The 22,548-nt window shown below is 40.2% G+C and overlaps 2 protein-coding genes and 1 long non-coding RNA gene across 5 annotated transcripts in view; 2 read left to right on the top strand and 1 right to left on the bottom strand.

Moving 5' to 3' along the window:
• Positions 1 to 3,589, top strand: part of CACNB4 (calcium voltage-gated channel auxiliary subunit beta 4) — a 65,239-nt gene extending 61,650 nt beyond the window's left edge. The window contains exon 14 of one of the 3 annotated variants that reach the window (XR_012650545.1): positions 129 to 270. Coding sequence is in view for 1 of the 3 variants with exons in the window: in XM_075029070.1 (XP_074885171.1) it covers positions 129 to 389 (261 nt within the window). In the remaining 2 variants the exon portion in view is untranslated. Of the gene's footprint in view, positions 1 to 128 lie in introns of all 3 variants that reach the window. The other 2 variants (XR_012650547.1, XM_075029070.1) reach the window with 2 other exon arrangements.
• LOC142031501 (uncharacterized) lies at positions 267 to 10,707 on the bottom strand. The gene is made up of 3 exons (XR_012650548.1): positions 10,486 to 10,707; positions 8,723 to 8,799; positions 267 to 399 (listed from the first exon to the last, which is right to left on the bottom strand). It is a non-coding gene; the product is annotated as an uncharacterized LOC142031501 (long non-coding RNA).
• Positions 10,708 to 10,811: 104 nt separating this feature from the next.
• On the top strand, positions 10,812 to 21,712 carry ARL5A (ARF like GTPase 5A). Its single transcript, XM_075029072.1, is given in 8 exon segments — positions 10,812 to 11,143; positions 11,890 to 11,938; positions 11,941 to 11,992; positions 13,188 to 13,248; positions 16,283 to 16,430; positions 17,585 to 17,668; positions 20,387 to 20,538; positions 21,059 to 21,712. Coding segments are annotated over 8 exon segments (618 nt in total). The 5' UTR covers positions 10,812 to 11,120; the 3' UTR covers positions 21,108 to 21,712.
• The last annotated feature ends 836 nt before the right edge of the window (positions 21,713 to 22,548 follow it).

Genomic DNA, 22,548 nt, shown 5'->3' with positions numbered 1-22,548 from the left:
CAGACTTTAATATAAAATGAATAACACAAAAGTGGATGGATTCTGAAAGACCTCAGAATAAGTCTCAAGCTAAAAAATGTAAAATACTCTTTGTCTGTATTAATGCTTGGATTCTTTGGCACTCGTAGAGCCAGCGTATGAGGCACAGCAGCCATTCTACAGAGAACTCTCCAATTGAGCGACGAAGTCTAATGACCTCAGATGAAAATTATCACAATGAAAGGGCTCGGAAGAGCAGGAACCGCTTGTCTTCCAGTTCCCAACACAGCCGAGATCACTATCCTCTAGTGGAAGAAGAATACTCTGACTCATACCAGGACACTTACAAACCCCATAGGAACCGAGGATCCCCTGGAGGATATAGCCATGATTCACGACACAGGCTTTGAGTTCAAGAACCTGGGGAAAAATAGTATTCATCAGTTGATAACTTGCCATAACGTAGCTAGGAAAAAAAAAAAAAATCATCTTAATTTGGCAGGTGTAACGCGGTTATACTGAAGTTGCACTCTGCTGTCATTTGATGTTAAGTAGGGGGCAAAAAAAAGTTACCATGCCCTTATGTTTATGCCCAATCATATAGATTGTTTTTTGGGTTGTTTTTTTTTTTAGTACAGCATTTGCATTTATAGCCATACTTTTTCTTGTCGTTAGATATTAGACACATCCGTTTGTAATTTAGGGTACTTATCAAGGCACTTATAACATAATTTCCTGTGCTGGAAATTCCAAGTGACCAGTTCCAGTTGGAACCAATTTATAAACCAATTCCTGTTGGAATTTGGGTGAATTGACTGGAAAGTCGACTTGAGCATGTTGCAATCAATTGAAAAAAAATATAAATGAAAAATCTGAAAATTACAAACCACTAGAAGCCAGAAAGTCAGCTACAGTATTTGTTTGCTGGAAGCTCAATTTACATTTGAAGTTAGAATAAAAGGATTTATTCTAACTACTTATTTCCAGAATGGCTTATTCAGACAAACCAAATGTAAACTATTCAGAGTGCCAAATATCACAGATTATTGCAGCAGTTACAAAATACTTTCCAGTTTGAAATTATTTTTAGACCTGGCGTGAATGTTGCAGCAAAATGATTTCTTTAGTTTAGACAGTACTGACATTTTTGTTGCGGTCAGCAATGATGAACTGTGACAGGATAAGGGGAAATAGAAACAGGAAAATGAACAAACTTAAGAATAGTTTGTATGGTTAGAGGTTGAGAATAGTCTTTTTTTTTTTTTTCTCGTTTACCTGAATACAGCTAGTATTCCCAAAATGGAACATTAGTGTATAGATACATAATATTTTTTCTCCCTTTTTTAGTATTCTGCCTTTTTAAATGGAAAACAATACACTCTTCTTACCCAGTGTGTAGAGTACCTACATTCCAGTACATCTGAGTACCTACTTATATGTTACATCTTTCAAAATCCATCTTTGAATGTCTGAAAATTCCAGCATCGCACAAGAACTCTCCAGAAGATCAGTTCAAATTTCAGTATTGAAATCTGAGGGAAGGGAGTGGGGTTAAATATTTGTAAAAGATAAACACTTAAAATAACATATTGGTCAGAATTAGCTTGCAATAAAAATGGAGTATGAGAAAAAAATCTGCTCACAGTAAAGTCGTAGAGCTGATGGTTTTGATTCAAAGAACTATGATAAATCTTTGGAGATATTGCTGCCTTACTTCCTAACAATCACTTCTTTTCACCTACTGAGTCGTCACTTTCTTCAAATAGATAAATTTATGTTTTTGGACCTTATGTCTTACATGATCAGTGAAGCCTTAGATCCAATGTGACTGAAAAATTTACCATAATTGACCGTTTTATACAACCCACTAATGTCTTTAAGCAGAGACTCCTGAAATTCCCCACTGCATGCATTTTCTAAAATTGACAGAACTATGCTGAACATGCATTTTTTTATGCAGGTTCACGTCATCATTATTTTTTTCAAAAATGAGGATCATTAACTTTTATATTTGCTTATTTTCTTCCCAAAGCCTGCTAAAAGTAGGCTTTAAAAGCATGTAGCACTAAATGAATTTCCTGAATATTACGGTTTCTTCTACTTTCTGGACCAGTTAGCAAAGATCACTGGTATTTTTCACCACCGCTGAGTCTGGTTATCTTCTTGATGTTAACAATGGGAGAAGTAATTCATCTCGTATCTGGTACAACCAAAAATGATGTACATCTCTAGCAGCATTAAAAGATTGCGGATGCATGATTAATTTTTTAAACAACTTCACTGCCTGAAAGGCAGCCTTCAACACCACTAGATGATTCGAATGGGCCAGTTACTGAGAAAAAAAATGAAAATATCTGCATCCATTGGAGTAACAGAGTTAAGAATGGATATGACAGACCTGATCCTGTTTGATTTTCTCAGGCTGAATGCCTGCAGATTCCAAACGAGCATTTAGGCTGAGAAGGCATGGCAAGATCTGGTCTGGGAATGGTAGCTTCAGCTGCCTTCTCTAATATTGTCTGCTATAGCACAGCGGAGCATTCTCCAGTAATTTTTACAAGTCTTTGTTACATGTACAGCACACATACCTGCATGAGAAAGAAGGCATTAGGCAAAACATTTTTTCTATAAGCTTTAATAAGTTTCTTGTTTGTGTGCATTAAAGTATTAATTGCAAAGGATGCACTGAGATGTATAAACCTAGATTAGACAGCTGTTTATCTTTATTCTGTAGTAGCATTAGGGATCAGATCATTTAACTGCTTGAAGATATTTGCATTTTAATGGCAGGTAGCTGCGAAGCACCTACATATATTTTCTAGTAAACAAGGTTACTGCTTTATCATTTCCTAGACAAAAATGTCATTTAGAGCCTTTTGGAGCCTTGTTTTTAAGTCTTCCATGTCATGCTAGTAAAGGGAAAGATCTACACAACACATATGCACAAATTCCATCACCTGCAGCATCTGAAGTGCCAAAACTACTTTTCTTTGTTCTAATAAAAACAAGCTTGTGAGGGAAGTCATGTATTGTCTTGAAAGACCACATTGAGTTCCTTTATTATGTGGGTTTAAGTTTACTTTACTCTTGTATGTAATTAGTTTACTCTCTCCTCTCCCACTGCCCATTCCATTTTAATATAAGAAACCAGTTATAAGTGATCCAGCAGGTTTCCTTGCTTGCTGTTTTTTTAATTCTTTGAAGATAGATCTATCTTTAAGTACAAATATACCGAACATGCTAATAGATTATTACTTTATTCTAGATACAAGCTATGGGAACTCTTTTATTTTAAAAAGTAAATTATTTTTAGGAAACATGGTAATCAGTAAAAGCTGCAATGTTGATGAGGACATGCTAACTCATAGTATTTGCATTAGAACTTCAGCAATGCTAGCCAGCTGTGTTGTGATTTATTATGCAATGGCGCTATATAAAATTGTGAAGTTCATGTATTCCTGAATGAATACGAGTAAGACTAATTTTGCAGTCCTCGTACCATTTCTTCTTGTTATTAAAATGTTATTAAAGATCGGAGTTCTGTTCCTAAGCTCTGGCTTATACAGAGGATTTTAGAAGTGTTTATAAAAACCCAATTTTTTTAAGTTTTTTTTTGTTGTTGCTGTTAATCTGAGTTTTTCATTAGGACACCTTTGGATTAATGACCATTTAACCAATAAAGTTGGTAACAACAATCATAATATCTAAAGACAATATATTTCAGTGCATTCATATGTTCATGAATGAATGAACAAAGTACTTTAACAATCCTGAAGCCACTTTAAAGACAATTAATTGTTAAACTTTTAATTTAAAATACTTTGACAAGTTGTATTTAGCAGATGTACAGGTTCTTTTACTAGTTCCATAGATGAAGATTTATCCCATGGGATGTGCAACTCACAAATGATGATGTTTTCTAACTCGAGTATATTATGCAGTTAATGTTTAAAGGAACGCAACTAAAGCTGTTGTATAACAGTTTCTAGTTTATAAAAAATGGGCCAAATTAGATGATCATTTTCTAAACAGGTCAGTCTGGCAAAAATCGGTTCCTCTGCTTAAGAATTGATAGTGCAGTGTGGCCCCACACCTAGATTTTATCCTGAAAAAATCATCTTGCCATGGAAATCAGGTGGTGCCCCTGATTTTGTACTTGATCAGCAAGAGCAGTTTCTGAAGCGAGTGCTGTTACCTCTTGCTAATCACACTACTTCTCAGCTACTGGGCACTCAGCCTGCTTCTAATACCATGTCTTTTTGACTTAACTCTGATGGACCCAGATAAATTAAGTGTGCTTGGGATTGGAGGTGGCTCTGTGACTTGGCGGACACGTTTGCAGTGGTTGTCCTCACAGCGTTAGTGTTGGGTTTGCTGCAAATAGAGAAACGTTTTACTGTGTTTTCTCCAGGTTTGAAAGCTGCTTCTGAAGTTGGTATTTGGGGGTTTAATCTTTTGTGCTCCTTGCTTTTAAAATAATGTTTAATACGTACTTGAGAGAGTGAAAATTACAAAAAGGAGGAAAGGTAGCTGTAGGAATAACAAGATGACGGTGTTTCCTCTGGATGTGCGTAGGCCCATAGCTTCAATTTCAGTTTGACTGCAAATCTTCTGAATTCAGTTCGGTCTCAATACTGTAGACTTCTCTGAAATGCCCCAGAATGTCATATCTTTACTGACATTACCATTCTCAGAAAAATATTGCTAATACTATTACTTTATAGCATACTGATTTGAGTAAGTTAGGGCTTTCATTAGTCACTTTTTCTTTAGGAGTGTATTAAACATGTCCTCTGCTATATTTTGTTTTACAAATTAAGTGCTTCTGAAGCCTGTCCTTGATTCCATGGTCTTAATTTATTTTTAAAGCAAAAATAATTGGAGGCCACAGAGGAAAAAATTAGATGCATTTTTGTAAGATACCATTTATACAAATCTGTTTTCACTTCTAAAAATGTGTATTATAAAATCGGGTTATATTACCCCAGTTGGTATTAATACAGGTTTGGATACAGGGGGTTCTACTACCATGCGTTTTGATGCAGTTACCCCTCATTCCCTCAAATAGTGGTTCTACAAAGAGTAACAAGACTGCAAGATACTGTAATGTAGCCAATTTTAACTGGGGAAATTAAGTTCCCACTATCTTTAAAATCATGCCAAAAGAGAGTACATTATTTGAAGAGTCGTCATTTGAATAACCTTTGTTAGATTGTTATTCAAGTCTGATTTATTTTATATAGAAAAATAAAGGTATGTCTTTAAAAATAAAGATACATTTTAATAATGTTGTAAAATATACGTAGGGAATTAACTTGGAGAAAGAGCTGAAAATGCTAGTTAGTATTGAAATTTGTGTTAAGATCTCTCTCATTATTTGTGGAATCCATTTAAGAAGTCAGGAGAAATACTGTAATTGAATCCATATAGAGAATGTTGGGAGAAGGTAGAAATCATTTTAAAATGTTAATAAGGGTGTGTCAGTCCTTTATTCCTTTGAAAGCGGTGAAACTGGGAGTAGCATTGGCTTGGTCTCGGTGATGTTTAGTAGACTTGCCTTTTCCCCTCAACTTCCTTGGCAGTGAGTTACTTTGTGGACTAGATCCTACAGACACCTGCTACTGGACACAGTGTTTATTACTGTCTTCTCCAAAAGTCAGTATTTGCAAGGTCTGACCATAAATGTCACATACTGATTATCATATGCCTTATCAATATTTCCTGAAAAACAAAATGTAATTAAATTTAATGCCACAGTCCCCTTTGATATTGCTTCTACTCTGTATAAGCAGTAGAAAATCAATACAGTGAGAAAATATATTGTACAGTACAGAATAATATATTTTGCCAATGATGTAAAAACAGAGCAAGGGAAAAGAAGCACATTTGTAATAGCACAAATTTACAATAATTCCACTATTGCATTTGGCATTGTATTTTTGAAAAAAAAGGGGTAGATTTTTGATCCCGCTTCAGTGGATTTATTGCATTTTTGATCAGCTTAACTTGCTGTCTGATACTTCAGCAGTTTATTTCTAAGCCTTGCATTTTGCATATGTGATTGATTTTTCAATAACTTGTATTCCTTCCATATTAATTAATGAAAAAAATCCCCAACCTTTTAAAATCAGAAAGTCCCCTGCATTCATTTCTGCTAATTTCCTCCTCAAAGCTGAAATTATATTAATAACTTCTTATTTTGGCCAATGTATAGATTTTGGCATATGACTGATGAATATACCATGAATACACTACTAGCCCAAGGTTGGGAATGAAACACTCCCAGTAAATAAGTTCTTGGGGCTACAGAGCTACTTGCTTTTGTGTATGGGGATGGGGAGGTGGGGGAGAGAAGGATGTTACACCCTCAGAGCTGTGGACAAGTCCACCCAAAACTTCCACTGATATTGCTGAGAATTTAAAATGTAAAGGAAAGTAAGCTTAAGGAATGCATGCTTAGGCCCAAGGTGTATTTACATTTGAAACACGCCCGATTCTCTTCTCCTGCAGGGAGAGAGAAAGTCAGTGATGTTGTACAAGAACAGCATAGGAAGAAAATCAAGCAAAATGCAAATTTTATGTATGCCTGCAGAAATAGAGGGGTGAAGAAAGAAGATGAAAACAGCCATTCAAACTGCAAACTACGGACCTTGGGCTTCTCAGATCCCAGAAGATCTCTGTTTCTCACCCAAACTGGTTCCCAGTGAGAGCATGGCAGTGCTACCTCCAGCCGCACTGGGAGCCAGTTCAGAGTCACACTGGTAAAGACATTACTGCCTTTACTAATTAAAAACAAAAAAAAAATGAAACCACAAATTCGTGTTTTCTGCTGATTTGCCCCTTTCTGTTTTTACTTCTGTAGTTACTGTATGTGTAGCATTCTACAAGGCATGCTGGGTAAAATATACTATGCAAATGTGTACAGTGTTGCATGCTTTGCTCTCCCTCTGCTTTTAGTGGCTTTCAAAGAAAGAAAAAAAAAAGTGTTGTTATTTTTGTGATCAGAATCATTTAAAAAAGAAAATGCAGACTGCATGCTGATAGTATCCTCATTTCTATGGATTTGTTTTATGGACTTTAGGTGTACAAAAATGAACTGCATTACAATAACTTTTCTACAATAAATGAAAAAACTATAAACCGTTTAAAAGTCTTTTAAGTCTCTTTCTATTCTGCACTCCAGATTGGAAAAAAGCTCAGAAGAGTCACTTGAGGAAACTGTTCAGTGTTGGGGTATTTTTATTGTTTGCCGATAGCTTTTGGCAGCAGCTTCACGTGTTAGCATTTTTGGTAAAAATTAATGAGATTCTGAAGAAGGAGATGCATCTGGTCTGTGAAATGAATGATGTTTATTTTTAAATCTATCTGCTCTTAAATAGCTGCAACTCAGAGATACATAAATACATGTAACATCTCACTGTTGCATCGAGAAGTAAAATACTTCCAGCCAACTGCTCAGTTGAAGGATTCTCACGATCATTAATGGTACTTGGATCTGGTCCTGAGTATGATTTCATACTAATTTAAAAATGGTTCCTAGACAGAAACAAGTATCAGAATGATGTGAGGTATTAAGGATCGAACGCATAATTAAAAGAAAATGAAATGCTGTTTATAGTATCTTGAAAACCAGAAAGCACTGAAAGATGCTGCTTCTAGCAGGGAGTTCCATGTTGCCTCTTCCAGAGAGTGAATAACAGGAACCAGCAACCTAACAGAGATGCTGTGATTGTCAAAAAAACCTGGAGGTACAGTGCTTTCAAACTTGGTATGGCAGCAGGGGACCAAACCAGCTCTACAGCAGCACAGGGTTATCTTGAGCCCTACCAGACCAGCAAGGGCATTGTGCTGCTGGGTTCCCTGTGCTGCTGCCCTTGTTTTTGGGTTCGTCCTGGAGGGGAGAGCGGTGGTGGCTCAGCAGGGCTCAGGCACATTTCACCCTTTGGAGCATCCCTCGCATCTCTCCAGGCCCGGCGGTGCCTGCGAGAGCCGGTTGCACAGTGTGCTTGTTTCCTCAGCGTTTCTGTCGGGCACCTGCCTTCGAAGGACACAAATACATTTGCCAGGTAAGTTGCCTGTTACGTGTGAATTAACATTGGCTTTTACGTATCTAATGCATGTGCAGAGCTTTCAAAATTCTGTTTAATTGAATTGTCTAAGTGTTTAAAATCAGATATAAGCATGCAAGTTTTCATCTAAGCTGTTAATAAAAAGCTTAAGGTCTTTCAAATAAATATAACTGAGAAAAAAATGTATTCTTTTGTGTGTTTTCCTACGATCCTAGAAGTTAAAAGTTCATAAGCCACATATCTTGTCTGTCTTCTCTACGCGTTCGGGTTTCTTCTGTGTAGAAGTATTTTCCTCTCCACTGGTGACATCTTAGTGTAGGCAGACGACACGCTTCTGCAGCATAGAAATGCTCAGATGACCCACTGTCTGCCTTACGGGTTGCTTGGAACAAAATGTACATGACCTGAAAAAGGCTTTTGGAATTTCCAGGAGGAAACTGTGTAACTGTATTCATGGTAAGCCATGACGATTTGAGTGCTTTCTTAGAAGGCTTCCGCCAGCAACAGGAAGCCCAACGTCAGTGTTAGCACGTAAAAAAGCAGCAGTACAATACAGGTTAAACCAGGCTGCCATAGACCTGTCTTAAATGGTAATTTAACTAACAGAGGGAAGCGAGAGATAACAATAGCTTCCTAGTCCTAAAATACAACAACGGACAGTTCGTGCTCTGTACCTGGATTTCCCTTTCGCCTTCCCCCCATCAGCTTCTCCAAAGCCACTGCACGTGGCTAGCAGACCTCCTCGCTTGTCCTAAGAGGAATACACAAGTCTTGGCAACTCCAGCAGTTGAACAGTACAGAAGGTTATTTGTGCATTGCACTACATATGATAAAGCATCGCTACTTTTCCAGAGTCATGCTGATTGTCATGTTTGAGGTTAGAAATTAGCAATACAATTCTAAAACAGCAGACCAAAACCATAAAGGGTAAACAGCCTTCATATTAAAAGACACTTCCCCCCCCCCCCCGACTGCTAGTGACTGTTGCAAACAAAGGTTTCACAGACTAGCCAAGTATCTGGGCTAACTGTGTTCTTCCTGCCATATTAGGTAGCTGGTACGGCATCACTATTGTTAATGCTGAAAAAGGTGTAAAAGCATGAACACCATTGACGATAATACATTATATCTAGTTATTTTAAACCTGGGTGACTACAGATCCATTAGTAGTGCAGTGCATGGATTTATTTTTATCCCATTAAAGCTGTAACATGCTGGTTTATTATCCCGATATTTATTTTCAGCTGTTAAGAACCATATATTCCCCTTCACTGCAACAGAAAGCACAAAAGCCTGCAGACACAGACAGAAACTCAGATTACTACTGGTCTTGCTACTTTGACTATGGGTCAATATTGCAGCAGGGAAAAGGAAAGCAAGAAGCCACTGTCAGAATTAAAGCTGCTAGAAGGAAAGAAGCAAAAAAACTGAAATAACAGAGTATCATATGGGAAGGGGGCCAGATAGCATGTGGAAAGATGAAAGCGGCATAGCAGGCAGCAAGTAAGGAAGGCGGAGGTGGAACTGAGCGAGGAGGTGTGCCAGCCTGCAAAGGAGTAGGGGAGAAACAGAGCCCCTAATCCTGGAAAATGGGAGGCCGTGATGCGGGCGAGAGGACAGTATGGAATGCAGAGCAAAACCCATAACGTGCACCATCAATGACAGAAAGTTACACTACGTCATCCTGACAGTTCTGAGGAACGTGAGCGTGTCCAGAGGACGTAAACACTTTTAAGGACAAAGAGGCTTCTCCGTCCCAAGTAAGGCATCCCATCCCAAGAGGAGCTTCTCCATCTCAAGATGGAGGCTTCTCCATCCCGAATCAGCGGGGACAGAGCACGACTCCAGGGCTGGCTCAGCTTTCAAAGGAAAAGGAACTCGATCGGATTGCTGTGGTGATGAACAAAGCCTTCCAATGCTGGGCTTCAGAGGAGATGCCTTTTGAACTTAAAAACCAGGCTTTCCAGCAGTTTTACTCCTCCTCACTCTCTCTCCCGAAGTTAATTTTTTTTTTCAGAGAACTGCAGGTGTAGGTTTTTCTTACCATGCCCACCAGCAGTGTTTAAAATGAAGGTATGTCCAACAGCTGGGCAACCTTCCTGTGGCTCCCTAGAGAGTAAGTCACAAATCCTAGTGCTGAAAATACTCATTGCTTGTATTCACACCCACCGCCAGTGTCACTGAAAGACAAGATGTGACTAGCCCACCTAAAATTAAGCGTTTGTATGGCAGTTAGTAAAGGCTTTGAGGCCAAAACGTAGGTGGTGCTGGGCATCAGCCCTGCGAGGCAGCTTTGCAGGTAACAAAAGGCAAACACTGTGGTGTTTTTGTGTTAAATAAAGCAGTGTTTTAGTCAGGGACATGAAAAAACAAGCGCAGCCATCCCACGTCTTGTCTCTAGCCTATCGCACACAGGTGTGTGTAACTTATTTAGTACCTGGTGTTTTGGTTTTGTTTTTAAAACCCTGAGGTTTTAAATGCTGTGGCAGGTTTGGACAGAGAAATTTTATTTTCAGGGGGTCTGGACGCTGAAAAAAAAAAAAAAATAATGAGGTGAAGGTAGAGTTTTCCTCAGCTGCTGGGTAAGTGACTTTCAGAAACCCGGCTCTTAGGCGGCAAAAACCTTGCGAGCGGCTTCGGCCGCGGGCCCGAAGCCGCTCGCTGAGGCGGAGTCGCGTAATGGCGGCCGCCGCGCCCGCCCCGCCCCTTTTACCTCACAGCGACGCGCCCGCCTCCGCTTCTCCCCCCCTCCCGCCGCTCCCTCCGCCTTCCTTACGGTGGCCGCGGGCTCGCCGGTGGCGGCCGGTTGTTGTCCCCGCTCGGCGGTCTGGCCGGGTCGGGTTAAAGCGGTGAGGTGAAAGACCCAGCCGGGTTATCGTCTTCGTCGTTTTTGGCGATGTCTGAGGGTGAGCAGGCCCGGCGAGGCCCTAGCCCGCCTTTTCACCGACAAACCGGGAGCTGGGCCGGGCCCTGAGCCGCCCAGGGCAGCGGGGTAACCCCGCAGTAGGCGCTGAGGAGCCGGCGAGGCCCGGAGCTGCCCCGGCTGAGGATGGGGATCCTCTTCACCAGGATATGGAGGCTGTTCAACCATCAGGGTGAGGAGCAAGGCGGCGGGGGAGGCCCTGTGGCCGCGCAGGTGCCGGGCCGGGCCTGAGGGCGATCGCCGGCGGGGTGAGGGGACGGGTGCTCGCCGCTTGGGAAACCGCTCTTTGGGGGGGAGGCGGGAGGGCTCGGTACGGCCGGGTTGGGGAGGGAATGGGTGCCAGCCCTTGTAAACCGCCACAGCTTTGGCCACCGGGGCTAAAGGGCGAGGTGGCGGCGCTCCCCTCAGCCCTGGCCGGAGTGTGTGTGTGGGGGGGGGTGGCCCGGGAGGACAATCTGCGGCCCGAAAAGTTGTGGAGGGAGGTTTAACCTTTTTTTTTTTTTTTTTTTTTTTGCGTCCTCTAAGTCACGGGGAAGCTCGTTTCCTGGAAGGTGGATGTTAAATTATTAACGGGTACCGAAAGAATACAGCAGTGTTGCGTGGTAGCGTGTAGTTTCATCTTGTCGTCTGCAGAGTAGGCTTTATTAACGGGTTTGAGCGATAAACCTCCCTGTCTGGCAAAATTGCTCATTTGTGGAGTAAATATTATTCGTAACGCCTGTCTCCTTACAGTAAGGTTTTAATCAGAGTTGTAACTTTAACTATAAATCACATGCTGATGCTCTTACCCATGTTTATAAGGTCTTCTAAATTTGATTTTGAGTGAACTTCAGTATGCTTACACATGCACGTTGAATGTCCCAATGATATGCCCGTTAACACTTAGTGCAAATGCAACAAAATATTTTTGTCTTGTAGCATCCAGCCCCACCTCAGATCTTCTGTTCCAGCTGATTTCCTAACATCCACTATGCTGGCAACATCACACCAGAAACAAAAGTTCCTAGTTATGTGGGGTCAGGTAAGCAGATATTTTTACAATATTGTGCTGTTATGCAAAGTTATTAAAACTGGAATTTATATTTGATGGTATATAAGACAACTCTGCAAAACCACACAATATTGATAAAACCAAGAAAACCCCACTTACCTGACCCCTATCCCCTCCCTCTCTCCTCTGTGATAAATCAATGCAAGTGTACTTTGCTAACAGAAGGAATTGATCTCTGGTCGTCTGAAGCTTGGGCAGATTTATAATGGCTTTTTGTTGCCCTTGTGGACCACTGGGGGGGGGGGGGAGAAAGCCCCTTCTCACAAAGCTTTTACTTACATGAATAGTCCTGTTGAAGCCAAGGTTATTTGTGCAAGTAAAAGTTGTGTAATATAGCTGGGAGCAGGCAGTACTCGCTTGTCCTGGAAATCATAAATTTGAATGTGCTTGACAACACCAGCTGTAGAATTCAAATTCAATTTTGTGATGTATAGGAAAGAAGGTGCTAAATAGAAACAATAATTGATTCTGGCATTGAGCTCCAGAATGTGTTCGGGTATGTGTCAGAGCAGTTTTGTGTAGTCCTCGTTGGTTCATCTAAAACTAAATTGGGTGAATGCGTACTGTAAAATATTCGTAGGCAAATCTGTTCTCCAGGTTCCAAACCTGCTCAAGGGAAAAGAGGACACTGAGGGAGACAGGTGGATCACCCTGCTTACAGTGCAAGTTGCTGTGGTTTTTAACAACTCTTTGCAAAGAGATTAAGATGTTGCAGGTCGTAATAAAAGTATGGCCTTGGAAATGAACATTAAACATGTAAGCATGTGTTCTGGAGAGTTGCTGTAGTTGGGGGGGGAATAGAGAGTACAGTCTGTTACAATCTGCAAAAATGTGTAGAAGCTTGGGAAAGGATTCCAGTGTGAAATTGCTCTAGCAGTTTAGAGAAGGAAGAAATCCACATGTAGTCTCTCAGAAATTGTTCCTGTAGATGTGCAGATGGGGAAAAATTGACAGTCACTTACCTGCTCAGAACAGTACACGGGTTTGTACACCTCCACAGACAAATGAACTTTTAGGTATGGTCCATGAAATGTGGCACCTGAAGTTTGGCAGTGTTTGTTTAGGAAATTGGACTAAAATGCAACACTAACCTTGTTTCATAACACAGTTGTTATCGTGATAGCAAAGTTAACTATGTGACTTACTAATGATATTTTTATTTCAGAGCACAAAGTAATCATTGTTGGCCTGGATAATGCAGGAAAAACCACCATTCTTTATCAATTGTAAGTATGAACTGCAGATGATGTTTCGTGTATTTCAAGGTGGGCATTGTATATATTACTCTGACTTGCTGTTGCTGCTTTCCCTGTTAGTTTTTACTTTGAGAGCATTACACTGAAGATTACTGAACAGTATAGGTGTCAGTGGGTCAAAGCGTGTGTTTAGAATTTGGAAAGGTCTGTATTTTGTCTGGTATATGAATAACGTTTTGTTCAGAGCTTTTATTTATCGGATTACATTGCTATTACCACTTAATCACAACTGCCTTTGGTGTCACCATGTAGGCTGTTTGCCAACTCCATAAAATATGATTCTGTTGAGGGTTGGCCACAGGACAATGCTGCTAAACCGATCCATGCCGCAGCGTGAAAATAGTAAACAAATTTTTCTGTGAGTAGCAAAGCAGTGAAGCTTGACCTCTCCCTGCCAGGACTTGTGTCCTGTGTACCGAGATGTACTTTCATATCGTTTGTGGTATGGGATGACGGAGGAAGGCTGAGCACTGGCTGAACCCAGGACAGCATAGCTCTGCAGCTCGTGGCAGCCCATGCTGTCATGCAGTTTCTGCCTTTAATAGTGGCTTTGACTTTTGTTTGTCTTGCATTAACCTTGCTGCTGGTTTGCATGAAACTTGAATGAGCTTCATATCTCTGGTCCTCAGCTGCATTTTGATAAAAGGGTACCAATTTGTCCACAGACTCAGAAGTTTCTAGGTGGGACAAGCAACTCAAGGTCTGTTTCTAACAGAAACAGTTGTGTGATTTCTCATGTGAAGTAGTCTGGTACTAGGAAGTGTTCCTGAGTCAGTATCAGAAATAATTCCTGTTAAGTGATGTGGCCATACTGGTCCAATCCTACACTTAAAATATGCTTTCTTAAAACGTTTGGGTTTTGTTAAATTATGGTCTGCTTTTGCCTTTCTGAAACGTGAAACTCATGCAGCATTTCCAGCCACTTATGCCCTAGAACACTCTGCAGAGAAAGTGAAAAGATGAAGGTGGTTGTCATTATTTAAATCGGGAGTGAGAGATTTTAAAAAGCATAAATAGAATGAAGAATATTTTTTAAGACTAGTAACTGCTGCAGCTGAGGGCTGTCCTCAGTGCATTTTAATGCTGCATGTGTCTTTCCACTTCCTCCACAAATGTCTCATGATTCTTCTCATCTTCTTATTTCTGCAGTCTCAGTGTTTTCTTTTCCCTTTTGTACAGTGGATCTCTGTATGCCTCCTTTTCCTTTATACCCGTTTTAGCTCCACAGGACTTCCCCTTTTCTCTTCTTGTATTCCCCTTCCCCTGTTTGCCGCTTTGACAGGCCTCTCTGAGCACTGTACTCTGTTCCTCCCGCTTGACTCCTCCTTAAACCCTACCTCCATCTGTGCATATCCCATTTTTTCTCTTACCGTTTCCTTGTGGCAGATGAGTGTCCTGAGCATGATTGAATATGTTTAACTCTTTTAATAAGAGATGGGCAGAGATAACTAGCAGGACAACTAGTGTTGGTTAGTGCACCGGCTGTTACTTTGATGTTGTGAAGGGTCACAGCAGACACTGGAGTGGTGAGTCTTCTAACAGATCACAGCAGCTCCACAGACACTTCATTTCTTCCCATTCTGGTACGCACATCTCCTCCCTCCCTCCCTGCCCTCAGGTAGCAGTAGGATTTTGTGATCAGGTGTCTAGAAATGCCATTAAGCTTCATGCTCACCTTGTTTCAGTGGGGAGGAGGGAAAAATCCACCTATCGTATCGCAAACTGCAAGATGCCAGCAGTTTGAATGCGAAAGGCTGCAGGTTCAGTCAAGGAAAGGGGATTCATGATATGTCTCTTCCAAGCATTAAAAGAACTCTGTTAAAACCTGTTTTTTAAAAATGAAATTGGCCACAGGCATCTTCTTATATCATTGTTATCCTTAATCTGATTTTATGGTTCTTTCTTCTAATCCTTCTCTTTCCCTTATATAGTTGCCTTCAAATGTGTGTGGTGAAAAGGTTTCTTGTTATATGCTGCTAAGACACTGGGTAACTGGGTTTCCTTTTCAGAACACTGGACCATCCCTTTATCTCCTTGGTCTTCCATATCTTCTTCAAGAAATATTCTAGCACTGTTAAAAGTCTTAAATTGCTGTCATTGTTAACTGAAAGCTCTGCTAAAGGTTCAAGAAATGTTCATTTAAAATGAGAAAATATATCATCAGAAGAAAAAATAATTAAGTTCTTTGAAAATGGTTGACATTTTCCTTGAAGCTACTTTTAATTTTTTTTGCATATCCCAGACAGCAGATTTCAAATAATTTGAACTTCAGGAGTATCCAGGGTACACGTTTGGTTATCACTATTGATGTGCAACTGGTGGTCTTAATGACAAAATTGCACTCAGTATCTCTAAAACAAGACATTTGAAATATTTAATGTCTGCATTTGTCTCCAAAAAGTAGTGTTATTGGACTGTGCTGAAAGGAGAAGAGGAGGAAGTTTGGACGTAAAGCAACTGAATTGTGAAGAAAGTAGCTCTTAGTGGCCTATACTGGAAGGAGAGCGAGGTGTAGTATGTTTGGTGGAGCTGGATGATGAGCTGTTTTTCTGCAACCTTGGAAATCTTGTGGCTTAACCACATTCTTGAAGCAAAACAACTGCTCTCTCCCATGCGTGCCAAAATCAGCCTGGAAAAAGAAAAGCTGACTGCTTAAAACAGCTTCTGAAGCAAATATTCTCTCAGCTTTATGATTTAATTATAATACAGTTTTGTTCATGAATGCTCTCTCAGCTCTATAATTCAATTATTACATAGTTCACTGAGTCCTTTTTTTAACGCTATTTTTATTTATTTTTATTCGCCTTCCACCGTCAAACCTTGTCTCTATTTGCTGCATAAGGAGTGTTCGCTATAATTGTCCCACTAAGCTTTCTACCTCAGAATAACCATCAACTTTAATTTTGATAGAAGTAGGTCAATTTGGAGTCCTAAAACGCTCAATAATGCAGGTAACTTGCCAGGTTTTGCCGTTTCTCACCGAGTTGCTCTCTTCCCCCTGCAGCTCCATGAATGAAGTGGTGCATACCTCGCCCACCATAGGGAGTAACGTGGAAGAGATAGTGGTTAACAACACGCGCTTTCTGATGTGGGATATCGGAGGGCAGGAGTCTCTTCGGTCTTCGTGGAACACCTACTATACAAACACTGAGGTGAGAATGAATGCCTTGCTGAAAGACTTGGTGTGACCGTTGCTGGTGAAGGGAGTGCAGTGTACCCGAGATCTGTACCGGACACGCTTCCAGAGGGCTGTGTTAACTGTGCTTTGAATGTTACCGTAGCTACTTCAGGGTACTCCTGTTTTGATTTTTGAAGTCTCCTCCTTAGCAAGCTGTTGTACAGCTCGCTTTTATGTTTCTTGTGCAAGATGCATAGTATGGAGTTGCAATTAAAAACAATTTGTAAGGATTCTGTGGCTGGGGATCTGTGGCCTTTAGGGTGGGTACTCAGTTTGTCTCGGTATTGCAGATCCCCATGTTCACAGGTCCTCCCTTGTGGACCATGATGGCTCTATCTCTGTAACAGGTACTCCAAAACCTGTCTAACCCCTCAGGAGTAAGATTGAAAGCCTAAAAGTTTTCCTTCAAGACTGTGGGAACTCTGTCTTGCAAGCTCCCGTGACCAATTTACTTAAGCACCCCCAAGAATTTTAAGAGCTCTTTAGCAATGAAGTTGCAGCACATATACTGAACTTGATTAAAATAATTATTTAAATCAAGGTTTCCTATGTGTTACCAAATGTGGTTTTAAAAAGAAGGTTTTTTTATAATAATTAACTTTGTTCTCCTGTGCTTCCCTGTAAGATGCTATGATGTGTATCTGCATGTATAGTCTTGAACTATGAAGCTTATGAGTTTTTTTTAAATCCCTTGCAAATATCTGTTTGCATGTTAGTATTGGAAGTAGAGGGAGAAAGCTGATACAATTTACCTTTTTAAGGCTGCAACAAATTGTTTGAGGGATCTGCGCGCTACCTCAGTTGTGCTAAGCAAAGAACAAAAACAGATCCAGGATTATAGAGAAACGCTTGCTTTCAGTATAAATTTTTCACTTGAAAATGGAAAACGGAAAGCCAAAATATGTGTCAGAGCTACCTTTGTATACAAGCCACGGCATAAGCTGTCAATTGTACCAGTGCTACAGGTAATCACGCTCTGGCTGGGAGAAGTGTATCTGGAATAGGGTGGTATCTGATAATCCAGCTGACTGTCTAGATAATGTGATGGGAACAGTAATCTGTTTGGCTGACAAGTGTGCGGCCAGAAAGATAGAGTTTGTTCTCTGACTAACTTTTAACTTTTTAAAGTTTGTGATAGTTGTTGTGGACAGCACAGACAGAGAGAGAATTTCTGTGACTAAAGAAGAACTGTATAAAATGTTAGCACATGAGGTGAGTAGACCCTGTGTTTTCTTTGTTTTATTATTTATTGTGGGTAAGATCTGGATGATATATGTTAAGGGAAGCAGATTTGCAAGCTGTTTGTGAAAGTTCTCACTTATGCCTGCTAGCTGGAGACAGACCAGAATGGAGAGAGGCCTCTCCAAGCGAAGCCCAAGGCAAACATTAACAGTCACATTCTCCCAGCTGTGGGTAGTACTGTATCAGAGCTGTCTTGTTCCTGCTAGAGGCTCTGTCTTTTGTGAAGCTCGCAATAAAGCTGTAAATTAATACCAGATTACTGAAGAGGACTTCCACAAAAATAGCTCTTCAACTTCTGAGTACTTCAGTGAAACAGAAGTCAGGACCTTTAAATGACTTTTGTGGGTTTTATACTTCAATCCATGTTAATAGCTGAATGAGATTATTTTAAAAAAACATTGTTTCCTCCAACAACTTAATTACTATTTTTGATGACTTCATGGTTGCTTGATGTTTTCTGTTTTCATGGTGAAACAGATACAGCCTTAATAATATGTCTTAGAGCAACCAGCTATAAAACTGAAGAAACGGACTGCCCATAGCTATAGTAGCCGTCATTCTACGTGTACATGGAATTACAGAATGAGAGTATAATTCGCTAACTTGTAAAGACCCTCTTTAAAAGTGAACCCTGTGTCAGGTTTAAAACTGAGCTGTCTGGATGTGATTCAGAAATACTGGACTGCCGTGTAAGCCAAGGAGCACCTATTGCATGACCTGAATGTCCCAAAGACTTTAATCTAGCCATGCAGTGCAGCAGGACCAAAACCCTGATTTTTACTAAAGATGTGTTTGTATAAGGTTGGCTACTGCTGAGACTCGTAAGAGGAGTTCAGTGGAAACTGGATCAGTTTGTATGAGATGACACTGAGCTTCCAAATGTAAGTGTCAGAATACAAAGATGTGCATAAAATGGATGGCATTGTATCCCAAAATATTATGTCTATATTTAAACTGTAGCCACTGTTTAGTAGATGACTGCAGGAAGGGCAAAGACTGCCTCTGTATTTCCTTTGAGTGACCATGGTAATCTGAAGCATTTGAGAAAAACAAGTGCTTTGCCTAGTGTCTTGAATTTCTAATTTTGGGTATTTAAATGAAAATTATGTTTAATAAGATCTAATAAAGTAGGTCTGACTTTCTTGATTTGGTGGAATGTTAAATGTGGCATGGAGGGACTGTTGCCATTGGGCCTGCTGCTGTCATAATTAGAATTTCGGAAATGTGCTCTTCAGTCTGTTGCGGTTGCTAAACAAAATTGCATCTTCTGTTTTGTAATCTATAAAGGAAGATGCAGAAGTTGTTAAACTGAATTTGAAATGAGGGAAGTCTGGAACTCCAAGCAGCATGAATGCCCTCGCTTCGTGTTGGGAGACTATTTCTGTGCTCCAAAAGCACCCATCTAACAGTAAAGGTGCCCATTGTTTTACAACAGGATGTTTTCAGTATATTCTGTTAACTCTCCAGATGCTATGCTGTTTGAAGAGAACAATACATAAAAGCTGAGATGAAAGTCAGGTGTTTATTTAGAATAGGTTTTCCTTGCAGTCCTTGAAAATCTTTTATTTCTGCTAACCAATTCAATTGCATTTTTGTTAAGGCAAAAATGAGTTGCCCGGGTCAGTTCCAACTATTTTCTGGCCAGTAGATCGTTCGGGAATTAATATTACTGCTTGTAAAAATTAGCATGTCTGATAGGCATTTAGGTGAATGAGTTGTCGCGGCTTCCTGGGAAGACCTTTTTACTTTCGGAGGGACAGATTTTCAGTAATATGTGCCTGCACTAGTGTTATTCCAAGCAGTCTGAGATACAATAAGCTTGCCCCTAGAGTTGCTGTTCTCTGAATTGTTAGGACTGATGTTTTAAGTATTGCACGGGCCTTATAAAGAAGTCTATTGCAATGTGCTTTTTCACGTAGATGTCCATCCTTTGATTCTAAAGCAGTGTAAGTGATGATTTTCTACAAATTCTGTGTATCCTCTAAATAAAATATTACTGCATCTTGCTTTACGCTGTCAGTGGCAGTCTGAATGCTTCTTAATCGGTGGGATTTCCCTCGCAGAGGGCTGCTGCGCAGGCAGAGCGTACTTCTGGCTCTGGTGAGCCACGCTGCCAGGCTGGGTGCCAGCACACACGCTGCTGGCGCTTATTGCAGTCAGGCTTGGCAATGTTTTACCAGTGCTTAAAAAGTTCTGGTGGGGTAACCCACTCTTGCCCCACCTAAGAACTGCTGCGCAGTCTGCTAATTTGGGACTAAAATCAATCTTAACAGTGTGGTAATACATAAAAGTGTGGCGTGTGGATAAAAGCCAGGCTCAGGAGAATGCAGTGGTTGGTTTGGATACACAGGCAGGAATGACCTGGAAGGTCAGGGTTAAACAGGAGGCCTTGACTGTTCGAGGTGTGTGGTGTTACTGCAGCTGCACACACAAGAGATACAGGGTGCCTCTGATCCTCACGGAGCACAACAAAATATTCTACCTGGTTTTACAGATCATCGTAGGCAAAAATTGGACGTTTGGTCTGCTGGATCAAAGGATTTTCTGAAGTTACATGTCAGTTGGCCTGTAGTGGTTTTATAGTTTAGTTGGTTTTTTTTGCTAGGGCTTAAGGTTCTCTGCTTTGGTATCACTTCTTTTGCCTCTGAGGGCTGATTTATAATCATCTTTTTTCTTCTTTCTCCCTAGGACTTAAAAAAAGCAGGTTTGCTGATCTTTGCTAACAAGCAAGATGTTAAAGAGTGTATGACAGTAGCTGAAATATCACAGTTTCTGAAACTAACTTCAATTAAGGATCACCAGTGGCACATTCAGGCGTGCTGTGCTCTAACTGGAGAGGGGTAAGAGTTATCCTTGTCTGTAGGAGGGGAATCTTGAATTATTTTGGTATTTTTATTGTGGCGTTTGGTTTTAACACACATTCCTCTCCTGTCAATAATAACCTTATGCTTAAAGATTTTTGGGCTCAGAACATACTGACTTAGGATCAGTGTGATCTGAAAACCAACTTGCACATCAAATCCACGGTCTCACCTCACAGTGATAAAACTTAATACAATTTGGGCCTAATGAGGGCAGGGGTGGAAATAACCTAAAACCTGTTCTGGTTTATTAAGAATAATCATAATTAGGGATAACTTCAGTATATGTCTTGAAGTGCTGGGATCTGAAGTCTCTCACCAGTAGCTTGCATAATACGATCTAGGAAATACTGCACTCTGAGTGAATTGTTTCTGGAAACAATGCCTTCAGTCAGAATTACAGAGTTCTTGGGAAGAATTTAAATTGGTGCCATGGAATTTTCTTTGAAGTTATCCTATGAAGTGCATGTATTCCTTAAATTATCTCTTTTGTTTACAGACTGTGCCAAGGACTCGAATGGATGATGTCAAGACTTAAGATCAGATGATTTTTAATGACCTCTTTGCACAGACATTGCTTAAAAAGAGCTGTACCCAGGATTACCTTCACAGTGGCAGAATTAATGGGTTAGATGTATTTATACTGAACTGATTTCAACTTTATTTTCTACATAGATGCACACACACATACGTGTATATAAATTAAGACCGTTCAGCAAAAAGGAAGATGCAATTGATAGCTCCAGTTTGGTTTCCTTTTTGTTTTCCTCTGAGAATGTGTTTAAAAGCTGTGATCAACCTTCTTTTCAAGATACAGCCACTCAGAACAGTCCAATGTCGAGCATGGTGAAGATGAAGTGAGAGGAAGGAGCTTTTAATTTTGAGTTTTATTATTCCATTGTAGTCCTCTCTAGTTGAAGATGTTGGCTTCATTATTCCAGTAAATTAGCAAGCAAATCAATGGCATAGATATCAACTTTCCAGTATTTTTAAGGTTACTGATGTTACAAATGCAAAAATATTTTCCTGTACGTGTACTGTACATATTTGTGTATATTTATACCTCAATTTTAGGTTAATTGCAATCTGTTCAGACCAGTGTGTAAAGCTGAATCAGTATGTTGACAGTAGTACTAATATTTGACATCGCCAATGTGTCGCAACTTCTTTTCCGTTGTTACCTGTATGGCTGTAACATCCATCAGACAGTTGGCTCACCACAACTTTATAAAGCAAACTCTCTCTTAAGACCATTGCTTGTTTTTCACATGATTTTTCAGTTAGGGAGGATGCCGTAATGGATTGGGGCCTATGGATTGAGCTTCAAATTACAGTGTCGGCAAACAGTAAAAAATTTGCCAAAGAGTTTAAAATGAAATGGATTTTCTTTTTTTATTGTAGTCATCATTGGATTAGGTGATCCCAAAAAGTGCATGTTGTGCTGTCCTATGGTACTGCTTTTCTTTTTTTTGCAGTACTGTTCATATATGATTCAAGTCTGGTAGAAGTACCTTTAGCTGTCATAAAGGGAAAAATGTCATCTTTTTTTTTTTTTCCTTAACCAAAGAAGAGGCACAAAAGTATGTTTAAAAGTCCCACTGGAATCTTGCGAAACAAGTCATACTCTGTATTAAGTGTTTTTCAGAGGAAGGCACACTTCTCTTTGATAGCATAAAATGTATATATATCTATATGCAATGGATGGAACTGGGATGGGGAACAAAACAGATTACACTACTTGAAAAGCTGAAAGTGACCCCTTGATGATGTTCCTACAGAAGGTCCAGGGCAGTACTTCTTGCAAATATAACTCCCTTGCATGGTCCCCAGGTGAGTTATAAAGAAGTGTCAGAACACTATGTGATTATCTTTTCTTACTGTAGTACCTAATGGGATGGATGTCCCATACAGAAGTTGTTCAGAGTTACCATTTTAAAGGATACAGGCTTTTCAGTGGGATGACGGTTGGATGGTTTGAAATGTCATCAG

This window comes from Buteo buteo, chromosome 5 (genome assembly GCF_964188355.1).
Source record: "Buteo buteo chromosome 5, bButBut1.hap1.1, whole genome shotgun sequence".
Classification (NCBI taxonomy): Eukaryota; Metazoa; Chordata; class Aves; order Accipitriformes; family Accipitridae; genus Buteo; species Buteo buteo.
This window is presented reverse-complemented; position numbering and strand designations above follow the sequence as displayed.